Raw genomic sequence first — 16,325 nt, forward strand, 5'->3', positions numbered from 1 at the left:
CGCAATGGTCAGACACAGGCACAGAGTCTGTGCACCTTGTCCTGTGGTCACACGATCTTCACTGTTGCACGTGATCACAGGACAATACCACAACACCAATTCTAGTTCACTTGCGTGAGATCATCTAGACTGGGTCAGCACTATGGGCTATGCTCATTGGCCAAGGCCCACAGTTACAACCATGGCCCAGTCCTACCATCCACCCTGGCTATCAGCATCAGTCCTCATGGCACAAGCCCCCAGCCTCTCTTAAGTTTGGCTCAGCTGGGTGATTCATGTTGATACATGACAGAAACGAACACAATACTGTAAATCAATTATCCTCCAATTAAAAATTTAAAAAAAATTTTTTAATGAAGCTCCCTACATGCATGCTAAGTCACTTCAGTCCTGCCCAATTTTTTGTGACCCTATGGACTGTAGCCCACCAGGCTCCTCTGTCCATGGGATTTCCCATCAAGAATACCCGGCTGGGCTGCCATGCCTTCCTATCGGGGGTTGAACCCACATTTCTTAGCGTCTCCTGCACTGGCAGGCAAGTTCTTTACCACGAGCACTACCTGGTGAAACTCCCGGTGCAGACAGAATAAACTTCACAGAATTACCCACAAGGCTCTGTGTGTCTGCTTGTGCCCTTCTTTAATGCGCTTACATTCTGCTCTAGAGGCGTATCCCCTCCTTCGTGTCTGAGATTTGTGGGAAATAGAGAGATATGAGAATACAGTGGCTCATTCACATTTGGGTCAGGAAGGGGCACAGGCTCTAGAATCTGGAAATGCAGACTGACAGCAAAGGGGACAGACAATGACAGCCCCTACTCTCCCTCCATCACAGAGCTGCACTCAGGAATCAGTGAGGAACAGGAAGGGAAAACTCTTCGCACACTGTGGTCAGGAGCAGCATTCAAGTGATTGCTTGAGAACTGTTCAAATCTTTTGCAGGACTTCACTCAGAATAGAACAGAGGTGGCTTGTCATCAAATTTGTACATCTGTCCTTGAGTCTGGGGCTCCTGACTTCCTTTTTATCAGCTACTTTTCCAGGCCTAGATATATAGCAATTTCCATTCCTTCCACCCTCCAAATGGTCATTCATTCTTGTTCTTGGTAATCCTACACAGAGCAGCTGCACGTAAGCATCTTTCCAGAGAAATCACTGAAGGATTTAATCCTCCGGGTGGATCTGTTGACTCAAGCTATTGCATGGAGGTCCTACGTTTGGAAATTTTCAGGGCTCAACAGAAACCACTGACTTCAGCTTAAAAAAGAGTGGCATGATATGATCTCATTCTTCCAACAGCCTTGGAGTAATAGAAGGAGGGCTTGGGATACTGCAAGGCTGGAGTCACACTGGCCATGAGGCAATGAACCTTTCTTGTCTCAGCAGACTGCATGTCTCTTCCCAGACATGCACACAGCATCTCCAACAGTCAACTCAGCTGCCGTATCACTCTGCCTTGTGTCATCATCCCTCTCCCATCACTCATTCTTGATGACAGGAAGCCATCCAAAGTAACCTTCTAGGTTATTGCATCTGTATCCCAGGTCAGAAAAAAGCAATCTTTATCACCACAATGATGGCTCTTCCCAGAATCAGAACCAGAGGGGTGTATAAGAGATGATAAATGACCATTCTCATTTAGGGTAGACACTTAGGCCAGGTGTTTTATCAGACTTGTTAAAATCTTGTGGCTAGGGCCAGATCTATTCTTTGAGTGTGAGGATTCACGCTTCCTCATTGCTGAAGATGTTTAGGCAGGCATACTAGCTCCGTAGGTATCCACTCACTTAGAATATGTAAGTGGAAAGGCATGAACCTGATTCATTTCCTGATCCAGGGCTGCTCCCCAGCCCACACCCAGATAAAAGCACCACAGGCCAAGCCAGTTCTTAAGAAGTTTGTGGTGAGAGGAGGCCTTCAGAGATCTGAAGCCCAGTGGAGGGAAGCTGTGTGCTACTGAGCTGGCATTGCAACAGGAGGACTCATTGACAAGGTGAGGCCTACAGGGGAACATGGGTGAGGAGAGAAGACAGAGAAGGTATGGGTTCTGATCAGATAAGTGTACCCTCAGGTGAGTGGCAAGGCGGACAAAGGAGGGACTCAATGTGGAGGGATGAGGACACACGGGGAAGAGAGGAGAGAGATGCTAGGGGCTGGGGGCACAAAATGAGGCTATGGAGGAGATGCAGATGGAGTCATGGATGGGATGAAACGCAGAGGAATAAATAGGGACACAGGGACTCCGGGACACAGAGGGATCGATGTGAGGGAGAAGAGATGGAGCAAGGAATGGGAGGCATGAGGGGCAGAATGAATGAAAGAGGACAAGGTTACAAGGTGAGGGGGACAGAGCCCTAGGTTTAGGGAGTGTGGTCATAGCAGTTGTGGGCAGACAGAGAGGAGAGGAGGGAAAAGACACATGAGGAGGGAGGAAGGAAACAGGGGCAGGAAGATGCTGATCAGTTAGAAAAGCAGGTGTTCAAGGTAAGACTTGAATGTCTATTCATGAAGCCACATCAGTACTGGTTGATCCCAGGCCCAGCTGAGAAAAGTGAAGGGAAGTGCACACTTGTCCCCTTCACAAAATGCTTGGAAATTACCCCTGAAATCCCTTTAAATTCAGAGGCAGCCCAGGAAGGTTAGAACTTCTTTACCACACCACTGGGCTCCAGGCCCAAAGGAACCCTTAGAGAGGCTGTGGCCAGGCCCACCCACACCCCGACACTCTCCTCTCAGGGCACTTGCCCCTCTCCCAGGCTATACAGTTTTCCTGGCTCCTCTTCCGGAGTGGGGCTCTGGGTTCTGGGTTCTCTGAAGCCAACTCCTTGGAGACAGAGGTCACCATGGATGGAGGTTATTTGGGAGTTCCCTAGGAGTCAAACAGCCCAAGTGGCCCATCAAGCCTGTCACAAAGCTATGCATTTATCAACCTTTACTGAGCAGCCCTTTCCCAGGGAAACATTGTTCAGTCTTCTCCTAATTTCCACCTCCTGCTGACACCCCAACACTTTACCTCTCAAGACAAATCAACTGCAAAAAGGTAAAAAGCTTTTGAGGCTGTGCAGGTCCCTGTTGATGATCCCCATTTTACAGGACTTCCCATGCCTCTTCTTGTCCATCCCACCCTCATACACCCAGCAGCACAAAGTGGGAAAGAAAGGGGTTCCCAGAATTCCCTGGTGGACCAATGGTTAGGACTCTGTCCTTTCACTGCCAAGAGTCAAGGTTCCATTCTTGGTCAGAGAACTAAGATTCCATAAGACATGAGGTGCAGTCAAAAGACAAAAGGAGGAGGGGTTCCAACACCTGAGCACAGGCTGCCCTTTCCCAGAGGGTGGCTCTGACTCCCCTGTGACCCGCCAGGTGCAGTCCATAGTCTGGACTTGGGTGCACACAGGGCTGGGCCCCCATCTCCCGCTTCCACCTCCCAGCCTCTCCACATTATCACTATTTCCTCGGCCCAAGGACACACACATCCTCCATATGTTCTTTCTCACTCCAGTTCCCAGTCCTGGGTCTTCTTAAAACGAGGTCAGACATTGCCCAGGGTATCTGAGAAAAGAAAGACGGGTGTCTGTTGTTCCTGATTGAAGAAGACCTCATTACCTAACCAGCCTGGGTTGTTCAGTGGTCTCTGGGCTTTAGCTATTTTAGGAGGCCCAACCCCTACCACCACCGACCCTTCTTCCCCCTAAAGCAAGCCCCAGTGACCCCACCCTCACATCAGGGATAGCCACTTGTGCCAGCTCTTCTGGTGGCTTATCACAGGGGCATTAACTGTTGACCAGAATGCCTGTGTAAAAGGTAACAGCTGGTAATAGAGGAGGGCAGGGCCTCTGAGGGATCTAGGAACGTCAAATCTGCACTCTCCCCCAGAGCCAGATACCTGTCTTCTGAGAAGAGCTAAGCAAATAAATCATAAACTATGATTAAGACCCAAGTGCTGAGAATTCTCCCCAACAGATGCAACCTCTAGAGTCATAATATAAACCAGACCTTGAGAAGAACTCCAGAAGTGAGGGTGGAGTCATTATGAAGCAACAAGAAGAAAGGGGTGGAGTGTGGGGGAATCAGGGAAGGTTCCAGAGCAAAGATTTCCTTGGAGAGAGTTTTAAGCATAAATAGGGTACCCCCCCCCTCCAATTAGGGGTAGAGGATAGGCAATTCAGAGAGAAAAAAAGGCCAGAGACATTACACACATATGGCAGAGCACTGCGTGTTTAGAAAATTTCAAGTTTCTCTGTGGCACCGGGGATAACACAGAAATAAAAAGTAGGCCTTGGGAGATGTCTCTTGAATATCATGCAAAACATTTCTATTTATAAAAAAAATATATAGACAGTTACCTTGAACTCAAGGATGGACAAGACACAAGCAATGGAAAGAACCTTCCTGCTGGCATCCCATTTATACACCTGAGGAGAATGAGGGTCAGGGTGGACCCAAGGTCAGACACTTGTGTCTTGGTGCAGAAGCAGAAGCCAGTGTCAGCTCCCCAGCTCCCCAGGGCAGAGTTCTCACTACACAGTGTTGCCTGGTGTGTTGGGCATGGCGAACTGACCCTGGGGATGGACCCCCCCAAAGGGCTTCAACTTCTCATTGTGAAACCATCGCCTTCTTCCTCTAGCCTTGGATTTCCCCCTTCTACCTCTTCCTGCTGTGCCCTGTGGTGGGAGAAGGCTTTGCTTCTCACCCCACCTGTTGAGTTAGGGGCCTGGGGACTCATACTGGGGTAATAACAGAAGCACTTATATCAGAGCAGCTGGAGTGAGGAGCAAGGAGGCAGGGTGAGGAGACAGGGCAACCTGTTTAGGAGGAAGGCTGCTAGTCCAAACAGTACCCCTCCCTCTCCTTAAAAGGCATCCCATGCTGGTTCTACCAAGGAAGCAAGGTCTCGAAAAAAGTCATTTGCTTAGAAATTTCTTGAGTCACACATCTTCCATCTTCTGCTTTCTTCCTGGTGTTAATCACTAGGACAGTTCCAACCAGTCCAACACTGCTTTTTTCTCTACAGGTGGGGATATAGTCAAGAGACAAGCCACATGGGTGGGGAAGTCAAGGCAGGCATCTAAGATGGAGAGTCAGCCTTATGGAGTTTAGGAGACAATTCTCACAACTACTTAATTGGAGTCTTTTAAGGAGTCACTAGGTTAAGCCTCTTGACCTACTGGCTGATCTGCTTTGAGCTTTGCATTTAACGGTCTCAATGCTTTCCCTCATTGCCATCTGATCTGGCTTGTGTTCTTGCTTCCTGAATATTAATTTCATTCTCCAGAAAGGCTAATCCTTAATCCCTTTCTGCTTTCTTAGTTCTGCTACAACCTCAACTTTTGTCAATGTGTGTAAATTTATGTATACACAGTTCCTCGATGTGTTCACTCAAAGAGTCTGGTAATAGCAACATCCCAAGAGACAAGCATGATTAGCTTTTAGGCAGACCTTGGCTTTTATTTAAATACCATGTACTATACTTAAAAGAGTCTTGGAGAAATGGCTCCCTGAAGAAATGGCTGCCCTCAGGGCTGGGACAGGGAGCACAGAAGAGGAGACTAGAATATCTTTAGCCAGAAAGCAAGAAAATACCCAAACAATGATGGGAACATCAAAAGGACACAGAAGTCAGTTTAAGGGGCTCCCAATGGCCAAATCTGTGACAATTTGAGCAGCAAGATAATAATGAAATTAACAGATTATATAAACAACTAAAAAAGTGAGAACCATGAGGCTACATCGATACAATAAACTAATGAATAAGTTGATAGTTTGATAAAGAACAGGATATTGGCATAGTTTCAAAATAGAGTAAGTCTCCTACATAAGGAGTTCTATTCTGAGAGCATGTTTGTAAGTCCTCTTTTTCATTAGTCCAGAAAAGTTAGCTGAGAAAGGCAACTGACACAACCTGCTATGTAGTACTATACTATAACAGGTTTATAATACTTTTCACACAAATTAATATAAAAATAAAGAAATTTTAATCTTACAGTACAGTACCTTGAAAAGTAGAGTAGTACAGTACAACAGCTGGCATATAGGGGCTGGCATCGAGTGAACAGATGAGAAGAGATACTAACTAGAGGAGGGAGAGGAGGTGGGAGATGGTTCAGCTGAAGGATCATCAGCAATAGGAGATGGAGGGCAGGCTGCAATTTCACTCATACTTGGCATTGATGGCACAGGTTCTGGTTCCTTGCTGGATTCAATTCTACCTGTTGTTCAGCCATCAGTCATGTCTGACTCTTTGCGACCCCATGGACTGCAGCATGCCAGGCTTCCCTCCCCTTCACCATCTCCTGGAGCTTGCTCAAACTCATGTCCATTGAGTCAATGATGCCATCCAACCATCTTGTCTTCTGTCGTCCCCTTCTCCTCCTGCCTTCAATCTTTCCCAGCATCAGGGTCTTTTCTAATGAGTTAGCTTTTCGCATCAGGTGGCCGAAGTAGTGGAGCTTCAATTCTACCTACCCTCTTGTAAAAATGATCCAGTGATGTCTGGGTAGGAGCCCTTCTACTCTCATTTTAAATGACACAGTAGCACTGATTGCATTCTGAACAGTTTCTGCAAGCTTTGTGTATCTTTCTGCGTTCTGGTCCTGTGGCTCAAAAACAAACAGTGCCTCCTCAAGTAAAGAAAATCCCCTTGCCATTTCTCGTGTCGTGAATCTCATCAGTTCTTCAGTTACTTCTTCCTCTTGTATCTCTTTGTCCTTTCTCTGGGCCTCCAATCCCATCAAGTCTTCATTAGTAACCTCCTTGTGTTGCACAGCAAGGAGTTTGGTGAAATTATCCTCTTGCAGATCTAAGTCCAGCTTCTCACTGAGAGTCACTAAGTCACTGAAGACCTCTTTGGACTCCTCATTCACCTTCTCAAACCCACGAATTGTGAACAAACTGTGGGCAAAGGTGCTTCCAAACCCCATTCTCAGTAACATTGGAACCTCATGCCAAGCAAAGTCAAAAATTTTTATGGCCTTGTAGATATTATAGTCCTTCCAAAATTGGCACAAGGTTGTTCATGATTTGCCACTTGCCTTTACTGCTTGATGAAAAATATGACATAAATAATATTTCCAGAAAGTCAGTATATCTCCCTAGTCTTTAGGTTGGATGAGCAACGTAGTATTCAGAGGCAGATGCACTACCTTGATGATGAGATGAAAGTCAGCCATGAATAGGGGGTGTCTGGGAGCACTGCTGAGCAGCAAATCAATGTTGAATGGGATATCCTTCTCCAAGCAATGCTTCTCTACCTCTAGGAAAAAGTGATGGAAAAACCAGTCCTGGAAAATGGTTTGCATAACCCAGGTTTTGGGATTAGTCTCACATACAACAGAAAGAGTACCCTTGGCTATGTTCTTAAGGGCTCTTGGGTTCTCTGAATGGTAAACTAAGAAGGATTCAGCTTCATATCCCTGGGAGCATTGCCACCAAACAACAGAGCTAGCCTATCCTTTGCTGCTTTATACTCTGGCATCAAACTTCTCCTCCTTACTGATATAACTTCGTCTGGCATCCTCTTCCAGTACAGTCCCAGCTGTGTGGTTTGTAATGGTTGAAAACTTTCCAAGACTCAATTCTTCAGTTTATATTTAAAAAGTGATGCACAATTAATTAAAATAGGTGCTCCTCTTAAACAGGGTGTTTGCTCAGAAGAGGAAAGTGAGTGTTTGGACGCCTTGTTGGATGCCAATAGAGGCCCTACATCCTGCTACTTCTCTTTGTTCTGTTAAAAACTAAAATTCAACTGAGTAAATTTGAAGATTTAATTGGTTTTGTTGAATCATTGATGAAAGGGGCAGCATCTCCTCTAGTATATAAGAGAGGTGCTCCGAGGAGCCTGCAGTGGAAGGGTTTTATAGGCAGAAACTGGACAAAGCAAAAGTTATTAGTAAAAAAAGAGAAAGGATTCTTTCCGTCAAGGCTCCCCTGCCATTTGATTTCAGAGTTTCTTCATAAGAAGAACTGACTTACATAATACCCGCCTCACATAGTTCTAGTGAAGGTTAAATATATGAGCTTCTCATAGAATGCAAGGTAACACTGGTCACTGTAATTATTATGATCATGTCAAGTGCATTTGTTTTACTGGTAGGTAGCATGTCTTTAGCTAATGCCTAAAATACAGGGAGACTGAAAATGTAGAGGTGGGTGGACGACAAGAGAAGGTTGGTAATTTTTAACAAGATAGCAGTGCCCTAGATCCAACACCAGTGAAGGTGGTTGCTGGGGGTCTGCGAGACAGCTGGCCTCCTGCTGCTACCTGTTATGGTCTTTACAGACCAGGACCTGGGGACTGAAGTCGATGAAGAGGGATGCGGGGGATCCAAGTCTCGAGTGAAACAAGGGTGCTTCATTTGTAACAGCATATACTTATATATTTTCATACAAGGAAGCTTTAAGCAAAAATAAAGTTGAGCAAAAACAAAACCAGGTGAATAACAATCATCACAGGGCCAGAAGACAATCCATATCCTGAGTAATAGGGACATGACTGAATAGTTTACAGTAAAGTAAAAGGTCACTGAAGGGAATCCACGCATGCGCTGTCCCATGACCTCAGTCCTGAGAACTGTGTGCAGCTCTGCTCGTTCCTGTTTTCCAGGAACTGATAAGGAACAGAGGGCCCTTGAGAAACAGCACACAAAGGGAGGAAACAACATATAGGATTCCTTAAAGTTGAATGTCCCTTGACACTACCTGATATTTGAAACCATAGGATCTGAAAGTGATCCTGGTACCCTTGGGTGCACTTTCTATGCAGGCAACATAGCCATTTTGTGAGTGGATACAAGTCAGTGTTGCATTGATGGTGGAGTTAGACAATTTTACAACAAAATATCGGGTGCTCACAGGTAGTCGTTTGTGGACAGGTAAAGAAGAAAGGAAACAGAAGCCTAGGATAAGGGTATTTCTGAAGGTTAATGCTGGGAGGTTGAGGCCAGGTGCAGGGTGCTAACAGCTGTCACATAACCTTCTCTGGAAGTGCTTTCCCGGTTCTATAAAACCTACTTAGTACCTGTTCATGAGACCAAATTCTGTGGGTAAACAGAAAGTACAGTGGGGCAGCATCCTCCTGGGGGACCCCATCTTCTCTGCAGGTTTTTGCAAGGCAGTTCTTGGAGCTGGCCCAAGAAACAACATCTTTGGGATCCAGATCATTGCATGGGAATAATAAACCCTCAATCCTGTCTTGGGCAGGAGTAACAACACAGAGATGCCAGAAAAAGCCAACTTGGGGACAAAAGGCCACATTTATCAAGTTTTGCCTCCTAGAACAAATCTCTAATCCATTCAAGTGAGTTAATATTTGACCCAATTGGGCCCAAGGAAGAGGTGAATGACTCTCCATGTTTTTTCCAAGAGTAGTGTCCTTGGTTTGTGTGTCTCTGACAAGACTGAGGATTTTCAGATCTAGTCTCTCCACCCTGTCCATCTGATCACTGTATGATCAGAACCAGGAGGGGCCTCCAGGTTCACTCAGCTGAAACCCGTCTCCAGGAACAAGCAGTTGGAATCCCTCTGCAGTTGGAAGGAAACTTCTAGATTTTTATAAGATTCTTCCATCTGGGTAATCTATTGTTTTATATATGTTTGTTTGTTTATATGCTATTTCTAAATGTCCATCCATCTCAATGAACCTATTTCCCCACCCTTTTAAAACCTCTGGGGCCCAAGCTCATGAATTCAGAAGAAAATTAATTAGGTGCCAAAGTCTAAAATGAAAACAGATTTCTTTAGGGGATATTCTATATGCAAGGACACTACTCTTGGACTAAAAGCAAATTAGTGCAGCTGGGAGCAAGCGGAGGTTTAGGAGAGATTGCTAAATTGTGATAAAATCCCCAAAGAAGGTGAGACAGGTGCTGAAGGGCATCTGGAAGACCCCACCCCACCCCAGACACAGACAGTGTATGTGGCTTAACAAGGAAAAACAGAAGTATATTTTTAGCTGTTTTCTTTCTTTCCTTTTTAATATTTATTATTTATTTGGCTGCACTGGGTCTTAGCTGAGGCATGGGAGATCTTCCATCCTTGTTTTTAGCTGCAGCATGGCAGATCTTTTTTTTTTTTTTTTTTTAGTTGCCGCATGTAGGATCGTTAGCTGTAGCATGAGGGATCTACTTCCCTGACCAGGGATGGAACCCAGCCCCTGCATTGGGAGCTTGGAGTCTTAGCCACTGGACCATCAGGGAAGTCCTAGCACTGTTTTCTTATAAAGTGCATGCGTGCGTGCTCAGTCTTGTCTCCTTCCCTGCTATTTACTTTCCTTTAGAAAGTTTTGGGGGAATTCCGTGTCAGTCCAAGTGTTTAGGAGTTTTTGCTTTTCACCCCCAAGGATGTGGGTTCATTCCTTTGTCAGGGAACTAAGATCCCACAAATCATACAGTGCAAACAAAAAAAAAGGAAGAGAAAAGTTCTTGGATGCTCTTTGAAAACAAAGTAAGTGGAACACATCCAAAGTTCAAAGGAAGGTACACTGGCTGTAGTTACTCATAATCCTATGTCAAGGTAATTTTTCGGTGCATAAAGTTTGATGGATCTGTTGAGTACAAAATATTGCCTGTGGGGAGAGGAAGAGAATGTTAATTTTTATAAAGACCAAGGGATTGGTTTGAGACACAGGATAAAGTTAGTCTAAAGAACATTTGGAACAAATTCCACTGACAATTAAGTGCTTGGGTCTAGAAGGACCTGACGATTATGTACTTGGGTCTAGAAGGATCTGTCTAAATGAGTCTGACAATCCTTGACCAAATGTGAGGCCCTGCACTTTTGGCCTATGCAGATTCTGTACCATAAATATTCTGACCTTGTTTGTTTTCCTCCCACAAATATTCTGTACCACAAATATTCTGTCTCTTATTTGTTTTTTCCCAGTTCCATTTTACCTTCCTTTTTGGGAAATTTAGAATTGCAAACATGAGTGTGGAAGGTGTGAGTCGGGGAGCAGATGTTAAATAGGTGGCCATGGTGCATGTTTGCCAGGGTTTGGTTTCGGGATGTCTCAGGGAGTCATGATTAGAACACATGCATGCTAAGTTGCTTCAGTCGTGTCAGACTCTGCAACCCCATGGGCTGTAGCCCCTCCGGCTTCTCTGCCCATGGGATTCTCCAGGCAAGAATACTGGAATGGGTTGCCTTGCCCTCCTCCAGGGGATCTTTCAACCCAGGAATCTAACCTCAGTCTCCTGAGGCTGCTACATTGCAGGCAGATTCTTTACCACTGAGCTACTGGGGAAGCCCCCACGATTGCAACACTGCTAAGTCGCTTCAGTCGTGTCCGACTCTGTTTGACCCCAGAAATGGCAGCCCACCAGGCTCCCCCGTCCCTGGGATTCTCCAGGCAAGAACACTGGAGTGGGTTGCCATTGCCTTCTCCAATGTGTGAAAGTGAAAACTGAAAGTGAAGTCGCTCAGTCATGTCTGACTCTTCGCGACCCCATGGACTGCAGCCTACCAGGCTCCTCCGTCCATGGGATTTTCCAGGCAAGAGTACTGGAGTGGGGTGCCATTCCCTTCTCTGATAAGCCTGAGCAAAATTTTGCTGAATTGTTACAGGATGAATGTGCAAATTTTGTACGTTAGAAATAAAGATGTACCTTCCCAGACTGGAACATGAGGACCTTCAACCTCCCAACAAACAAGTGCCTTTGTAGGGAGCCAACCCTGAGGAAGGGTCAGCACCTTAACTAGAGGTGAACAGGACTGGGCTTACACACTGAGCCTTGAAGGATGATGCACACCAGTGAGACTGGGCTCAGATCACCCTGACATCTCTTTCTTTCAGCTGGTGCCTGTGACACCAACTAAATCTATACAAACATCTTTACAATTCCATGCTCACTGGACTTTTGCTAGTGAAACTAGAATGGCTCCCTTATGCTTAATGAGAGCCATGGAATTTCAAACTTTCATAGCAAGCAACTCTCATTTCATAGATAAGTTTATACCTGGAGAGGAAAATGACATCAGTCATTAAAACATCAATTACTGAGGGTCTGCTGTGAGGCAGGCAGTATGATTCAAGGTGAATAATATATGTCTAAAGCATAGAGTGTTTGGACAGAGACTTTTGCTGAGCCTGCCAGCTCACACCCTTTCTGTGATCAGCGATATCCCCTGTACAATGCTGATTCCTACAAGGACACACCGTTTCCTCTAAGCGAGGGAGACAACATTTCGCTGCCACCTAATGACTCTTTTGGGTACAACCAGCTCAGGTTCTACTAGATTTTTGAACTCTGGGATTCTGGCCTCTGTTCACAGTGTGACCATTAAGGATACTTCCACCCTTGACAGCCTGCCATTCTACAACTGCTTTTGATGTTAAAAGGCAATATTTTGTCCATTGCAGAGCAAGAGACTTAACTGATTACAATTCGAGAAAAGTGTCTTCCCAAAAAGTAGGAAGAAAATACGCACCCAGGAGACTGCAACACCCTGTAAACGTAAAGAGCTTGGTGCATGGGGAGCAGGCAGCCCAGCGGCTGTGGTGGAGCAGTGGCCCTGTAGGATGGCTTGTCATTCTTTTAGGTGTGACTCTCCCAATCGTCTGCCACTTTCTTGCTAACCTCCCCAAATTATTTTTGCTGATTCTATTACAAATGATACTTTTATGTGCTTAATGGAAAACTTTTCAGGGACGATTTCAATATTGAGGAATGACCAAATAATTTCTTAGTGTATAATCTGGTAATTCTTTGGCAATATACCAAATTTGTCTATAGCATGATAAACAGATAAAGATCAATGCCAGATGCTGATTTCACTCAGCCTGTCACATGGCTTCCCATGTAAACTGCAGAACCCCAAATGCTCTTATATTTCTAGAGTCACAATTGTACTGCCAGGACTGTTTAGCATTATGATAGGCTTAGTGCTACAACCGGTGGCCTCTTTAAGAGCTACAAAAGTATTTAATATGAAAATAAGTTTACTGACTTACACACAAGAAAAGCACAATATAAAAATCAATAATTTAATGTCCATGACACTATATCATTTATCTTTCAATTTAAGATTCATAAAGATTATAGTATATCTAAGAATAAATTTAAGGTCAAACTTTCATCCCATTATAAGAATTTTGCTGCATGCGTGATTGCCAAGAAATCATGAAAAAGTGAAAGTGAAAGTTGCACAGTCATGTCCAACTCTTTGAGACCCCATAAACTGTAGCCCACCAATATCCTCTGTCCATGGAATTCTCCAAGCAAGAATACCAGAATGGGTTGCCATGTCCTTCTCCAGGGGATCTTCCCAACCCAGGGATCAAGCCCGGGTCTCCTACGTTGCAGGCAGACACTTTACTAACTGAGCCACCAGGGAAGCATACTTCTTGGGGAATTGGGTCTGCTTACTTTCACCTCAGGATGAAACTGCTCTCGCTTCTCTTCTCACAGTCAACTGATGGGTTGACTTGTTCGGGGATGCTGTCTTCACCAGTCCTCTCTGATAGCTCTTCCCTGGGTTCAAGGTTCCCTGAAAGTCCTTATTCTTAGCTCTCAGAGTACATCTTACTGTCTCTTCGCAGTGAATTGGCACTCTCATCCTTTCCCCATGGGTGCTACATCCTGGATTAGCGAGGCACTGGATGTGTCTTAATGGTCTTGGTGTTCTGGGACCCAGCACAGTGCCTGGTACCCAACAGCGGCTTATGTAGTGCTTGGTATTAAATTAGTTAATAAATGAATTAAGGAATGTGAGTGGATTTTAAATTGCAACAACTGATAGAAAGGTAAATTCTCAGTGATCCTCCGGGATAAGAAACAGTGGTTGTACTTGGAAGTTGTATTCAGGAAATGTTTTTATAGATGTTCCAAAGGAACCAGTTGAGAAGATATACGAGACTACTGAGGAAAGGAAAAGAAAAAAATATATCTAGTGACAGAGGATACCTGATTCATGACACCCTGCAGAGAGAAAAATCCTTGTCCTTTTAGCTTAATTTGGCAATTCTGTTCTATGCCTCTATTACATCTCCTTTTGCCCTTGGCAGGAGCCTTTGTTGGAAGAGATGGTGATGGTCCTGAGCCCCCTGTTTTTGCTCTTCATGCTGGGACTGAGTCTGACCCCACTGACCCTGGCTAAGGATGACCGCAGATACAAACACTTCCTGACCCAGCACTATGATCGCAGTCCAAAGGGCCGGGATAACAAATACTGTGAAATGATGATGGAGAAACGACACCTGACCAAACCTTGCAAAGACATCAACACCTTTGTTCATGGCAACAAGAATGACATCAAGGACATCTGTAAAGATAAGAATGGAAAACCTTACAGAGGCAGTCTCAGAATAAGCAAGTCTCCCTTCCAGGTTACCATTTGCAAGCATAAAGGAGGGTCCACCCGGCCTCCATGCCATTACAAAGCCACCAAAGACTACAGAGTCATCGTTATCCGCTGTGAAAAGGGCTTGCCCGTCCACTTTGATGAGTCCTTTGTCCCTCCACGCAAGTAGTCCAGAGCTGGCTCTGCCTTCCTTCATAGCATTTTCCCCTTACACCGCAGCAACATTCATTGCTAGGAATCCAGAAAATGAGCTGCTGACCTTTTCTTTTCTGCTTTAGAATATACTTCATTAATAAAAATGTCTCTGAGTCTTCTCACTGATTCTTGGTCTGTTGATCTTTATCCATTTTCCCTGTTCAATTGAAAGGGTTGGATGGGAAAGCAATGCCTGTTTTGTTGTCAGTCAGTTCCTGATCAGGCATTCAAGGAGTGGACTTTACTTTTCTGTGAAGGTAAAAATGTTAAATTCATCTTACAGAGATTGTTGGGAAAATTCCAAGGCTTAAGGCCCCTAAGCAGAATTTTTAGGAGAAGCAAATTGTTTTTGCTGTCACCTAATAATTATTTTCACAAATGTTAAGTCTTAGGAAGAAGAGTTTAGTACTAAATATCAACAGATTAATTACACTTTCTTTCCCTCTTTCTCTCTCTCACACACACACACAACACACCCACCCACACATTATTTGGTAATCCTGCATAAATAACAAAACCCATTCAGGGTAGCCACCTCTTACCTTAAGTAGAAAATAATTTGATATTGTTTTGACTGGAACACTCCCAAGATACTCTCATGATTATTTTATATAAAGATAAAAGACTGATTACTACATTGTTTTATCTTTAATATTTTATTAACTGTTATCTAGCAACTCTGAGGTCTTGGGAAGGTCATACAAAGATTTCAAGCTTTTCCTTTGTTCTTCAACCTGATATGTTTTCAAATAAATACAAGCTTAAGTTAACAGACAGTCTCTGTAAAATATGCTAATTAATCCATGAGTTCAACGTTACCTAATTTCATCAACAGATGCCTGGATATCTTACTTAGAAAATAGTTAATAAACTACAGTTATGCATTGCTGCTGCTGCTGCTAAGTCACTTCAGTTGTGTCCGAATCTGTGCAACCCCAGAGACGGCAGCCCACCAGGCTCCCCTGTCCCTGGGATTCTCCAGGCAAGAACACTGGAGCGGGTTGCCATTTCCTTCTCCAATGCATGAAAGTGAAAAGTGAAAAGTGAAAATGAAGTCGCTCAGTCGTGTCCAACTCCTAACGACCCCATGGACTGCAGCCCACCAGGCTCCTCCGTCCATGGGATTTGCCAGGCAAGAGCACTGGAGTGGGGTGCCATTGCCTTCTCTGTATGCATCACTAGTTCTGCCATTTTATGAATGACTATCATGGTCACAGTATTCCCCTTGGTGGCCTCCCCTGCTGCCTACATCCCCTGAAATGGACCAAAAGCCCTGGTTCCTCAATACTTGGGTTATAATCCTGTGTCTTGGTGCCACACAGAGCCCAGCCTCACTGCAAGTATTCAATTTGTGGAGGAAGGGATGGAAGAGTAGGTTACTAGTTCATCTATTTCAAAAGCAAAAACATTGTCATTTCTTTCCAAAGTAGGAAGAAGAATTTTCCAAACCTCTTTATTGGAAAATTTGTCTTACTATAAAAATAAAATATCCTTAGGAAGCAAGATATTAACAACGTTTGATAGAGTATCTGAATTTTTTTTTCTAGTTCTCCAATCAGTGGTGAAAGTGAAGTCACTCAGTCGTGTCCAGCTCTTTGCAAACCTATGGACTGTAGCCCACCGGGCTCCTCCTCTGTCCATGGGATTTTCCAGGCAACAATACTGGAATGGGTGGCCATTTCCTACTACAGAGGATCATCCCAATCCAGGGATCAAACCCACATCTCTTGGATTGAACTCAGGTCTCCCACATTGCAGGCAAACTCTCTACCCTCTGAGCCACCAGGGAATCCCAATCAGTGGTAGTGTGTATTAATTGTTCAGTCACATCTGACT

At 44.6% G+C, this 16,325-nt stretch overlaps 1 protein-coding gene across 2 annotated transcripts; it reads left to right on the plus strand.

The window, feature by feature from the left end:
• The first annotated feature begins 1,902 nt into the window (after positions 1–1,902).
• Positions 1,903–14,615, plus strand: LOC120853349 (angiogenin-1-like). Of its 2 annotated transcripts, none has more exons than XM_040227095.1 (2): positions 1,903–2,070; positions 13,999–14,615. In XM_040227095.1, the coding sequence occupies exon 2, from the start codon at positions 14,017–14,019 to the stop codon at positions 14,461–14,463; it is 447 nt and encodes a 148-aa protein (XP_040083029.1). In that variant the 5' UTR covers positions 1,903–2,070; positions 13,999–14,016; the 3' UTR covers positions 14,464–14,615. The 2 variants fall into 2 exon arrangements, with proteins under 2 accessions (XP_040083029.1, XP_040083028.1); XM_040227094.1 differs by having other exon boundaries at positions 1,903–1,992.
• Positions 14,616–16,325: the final 1,710 nt, after the last annotated feature.

Source organism: Oryx dammah, unplaced genomic scaffold (assembly GCF_014754425.2).
Source record: "Oryx dammah isolate SB20612 unplaced genomic scaffold, SCBI_Odam_1.1 HiC_scaffold_26, whole genome shotgun sequence".
NCBI classification, from domain to species: Eukaryota; Metazoa; Chordata; class Mammalia; order Artiodactyla; family Bovidae; genus Oryx; species Oryx dammah.

Excerpts from the sequence above, each read along its gene's own strand:
- LOC120853349 (XM_040227095.1), top strand. The coding sequence starts at position 14,017 with ATGGTGATGGTCCTGAGCCCCCTGTTTTTGCTCTTCATGCTGGGACTG.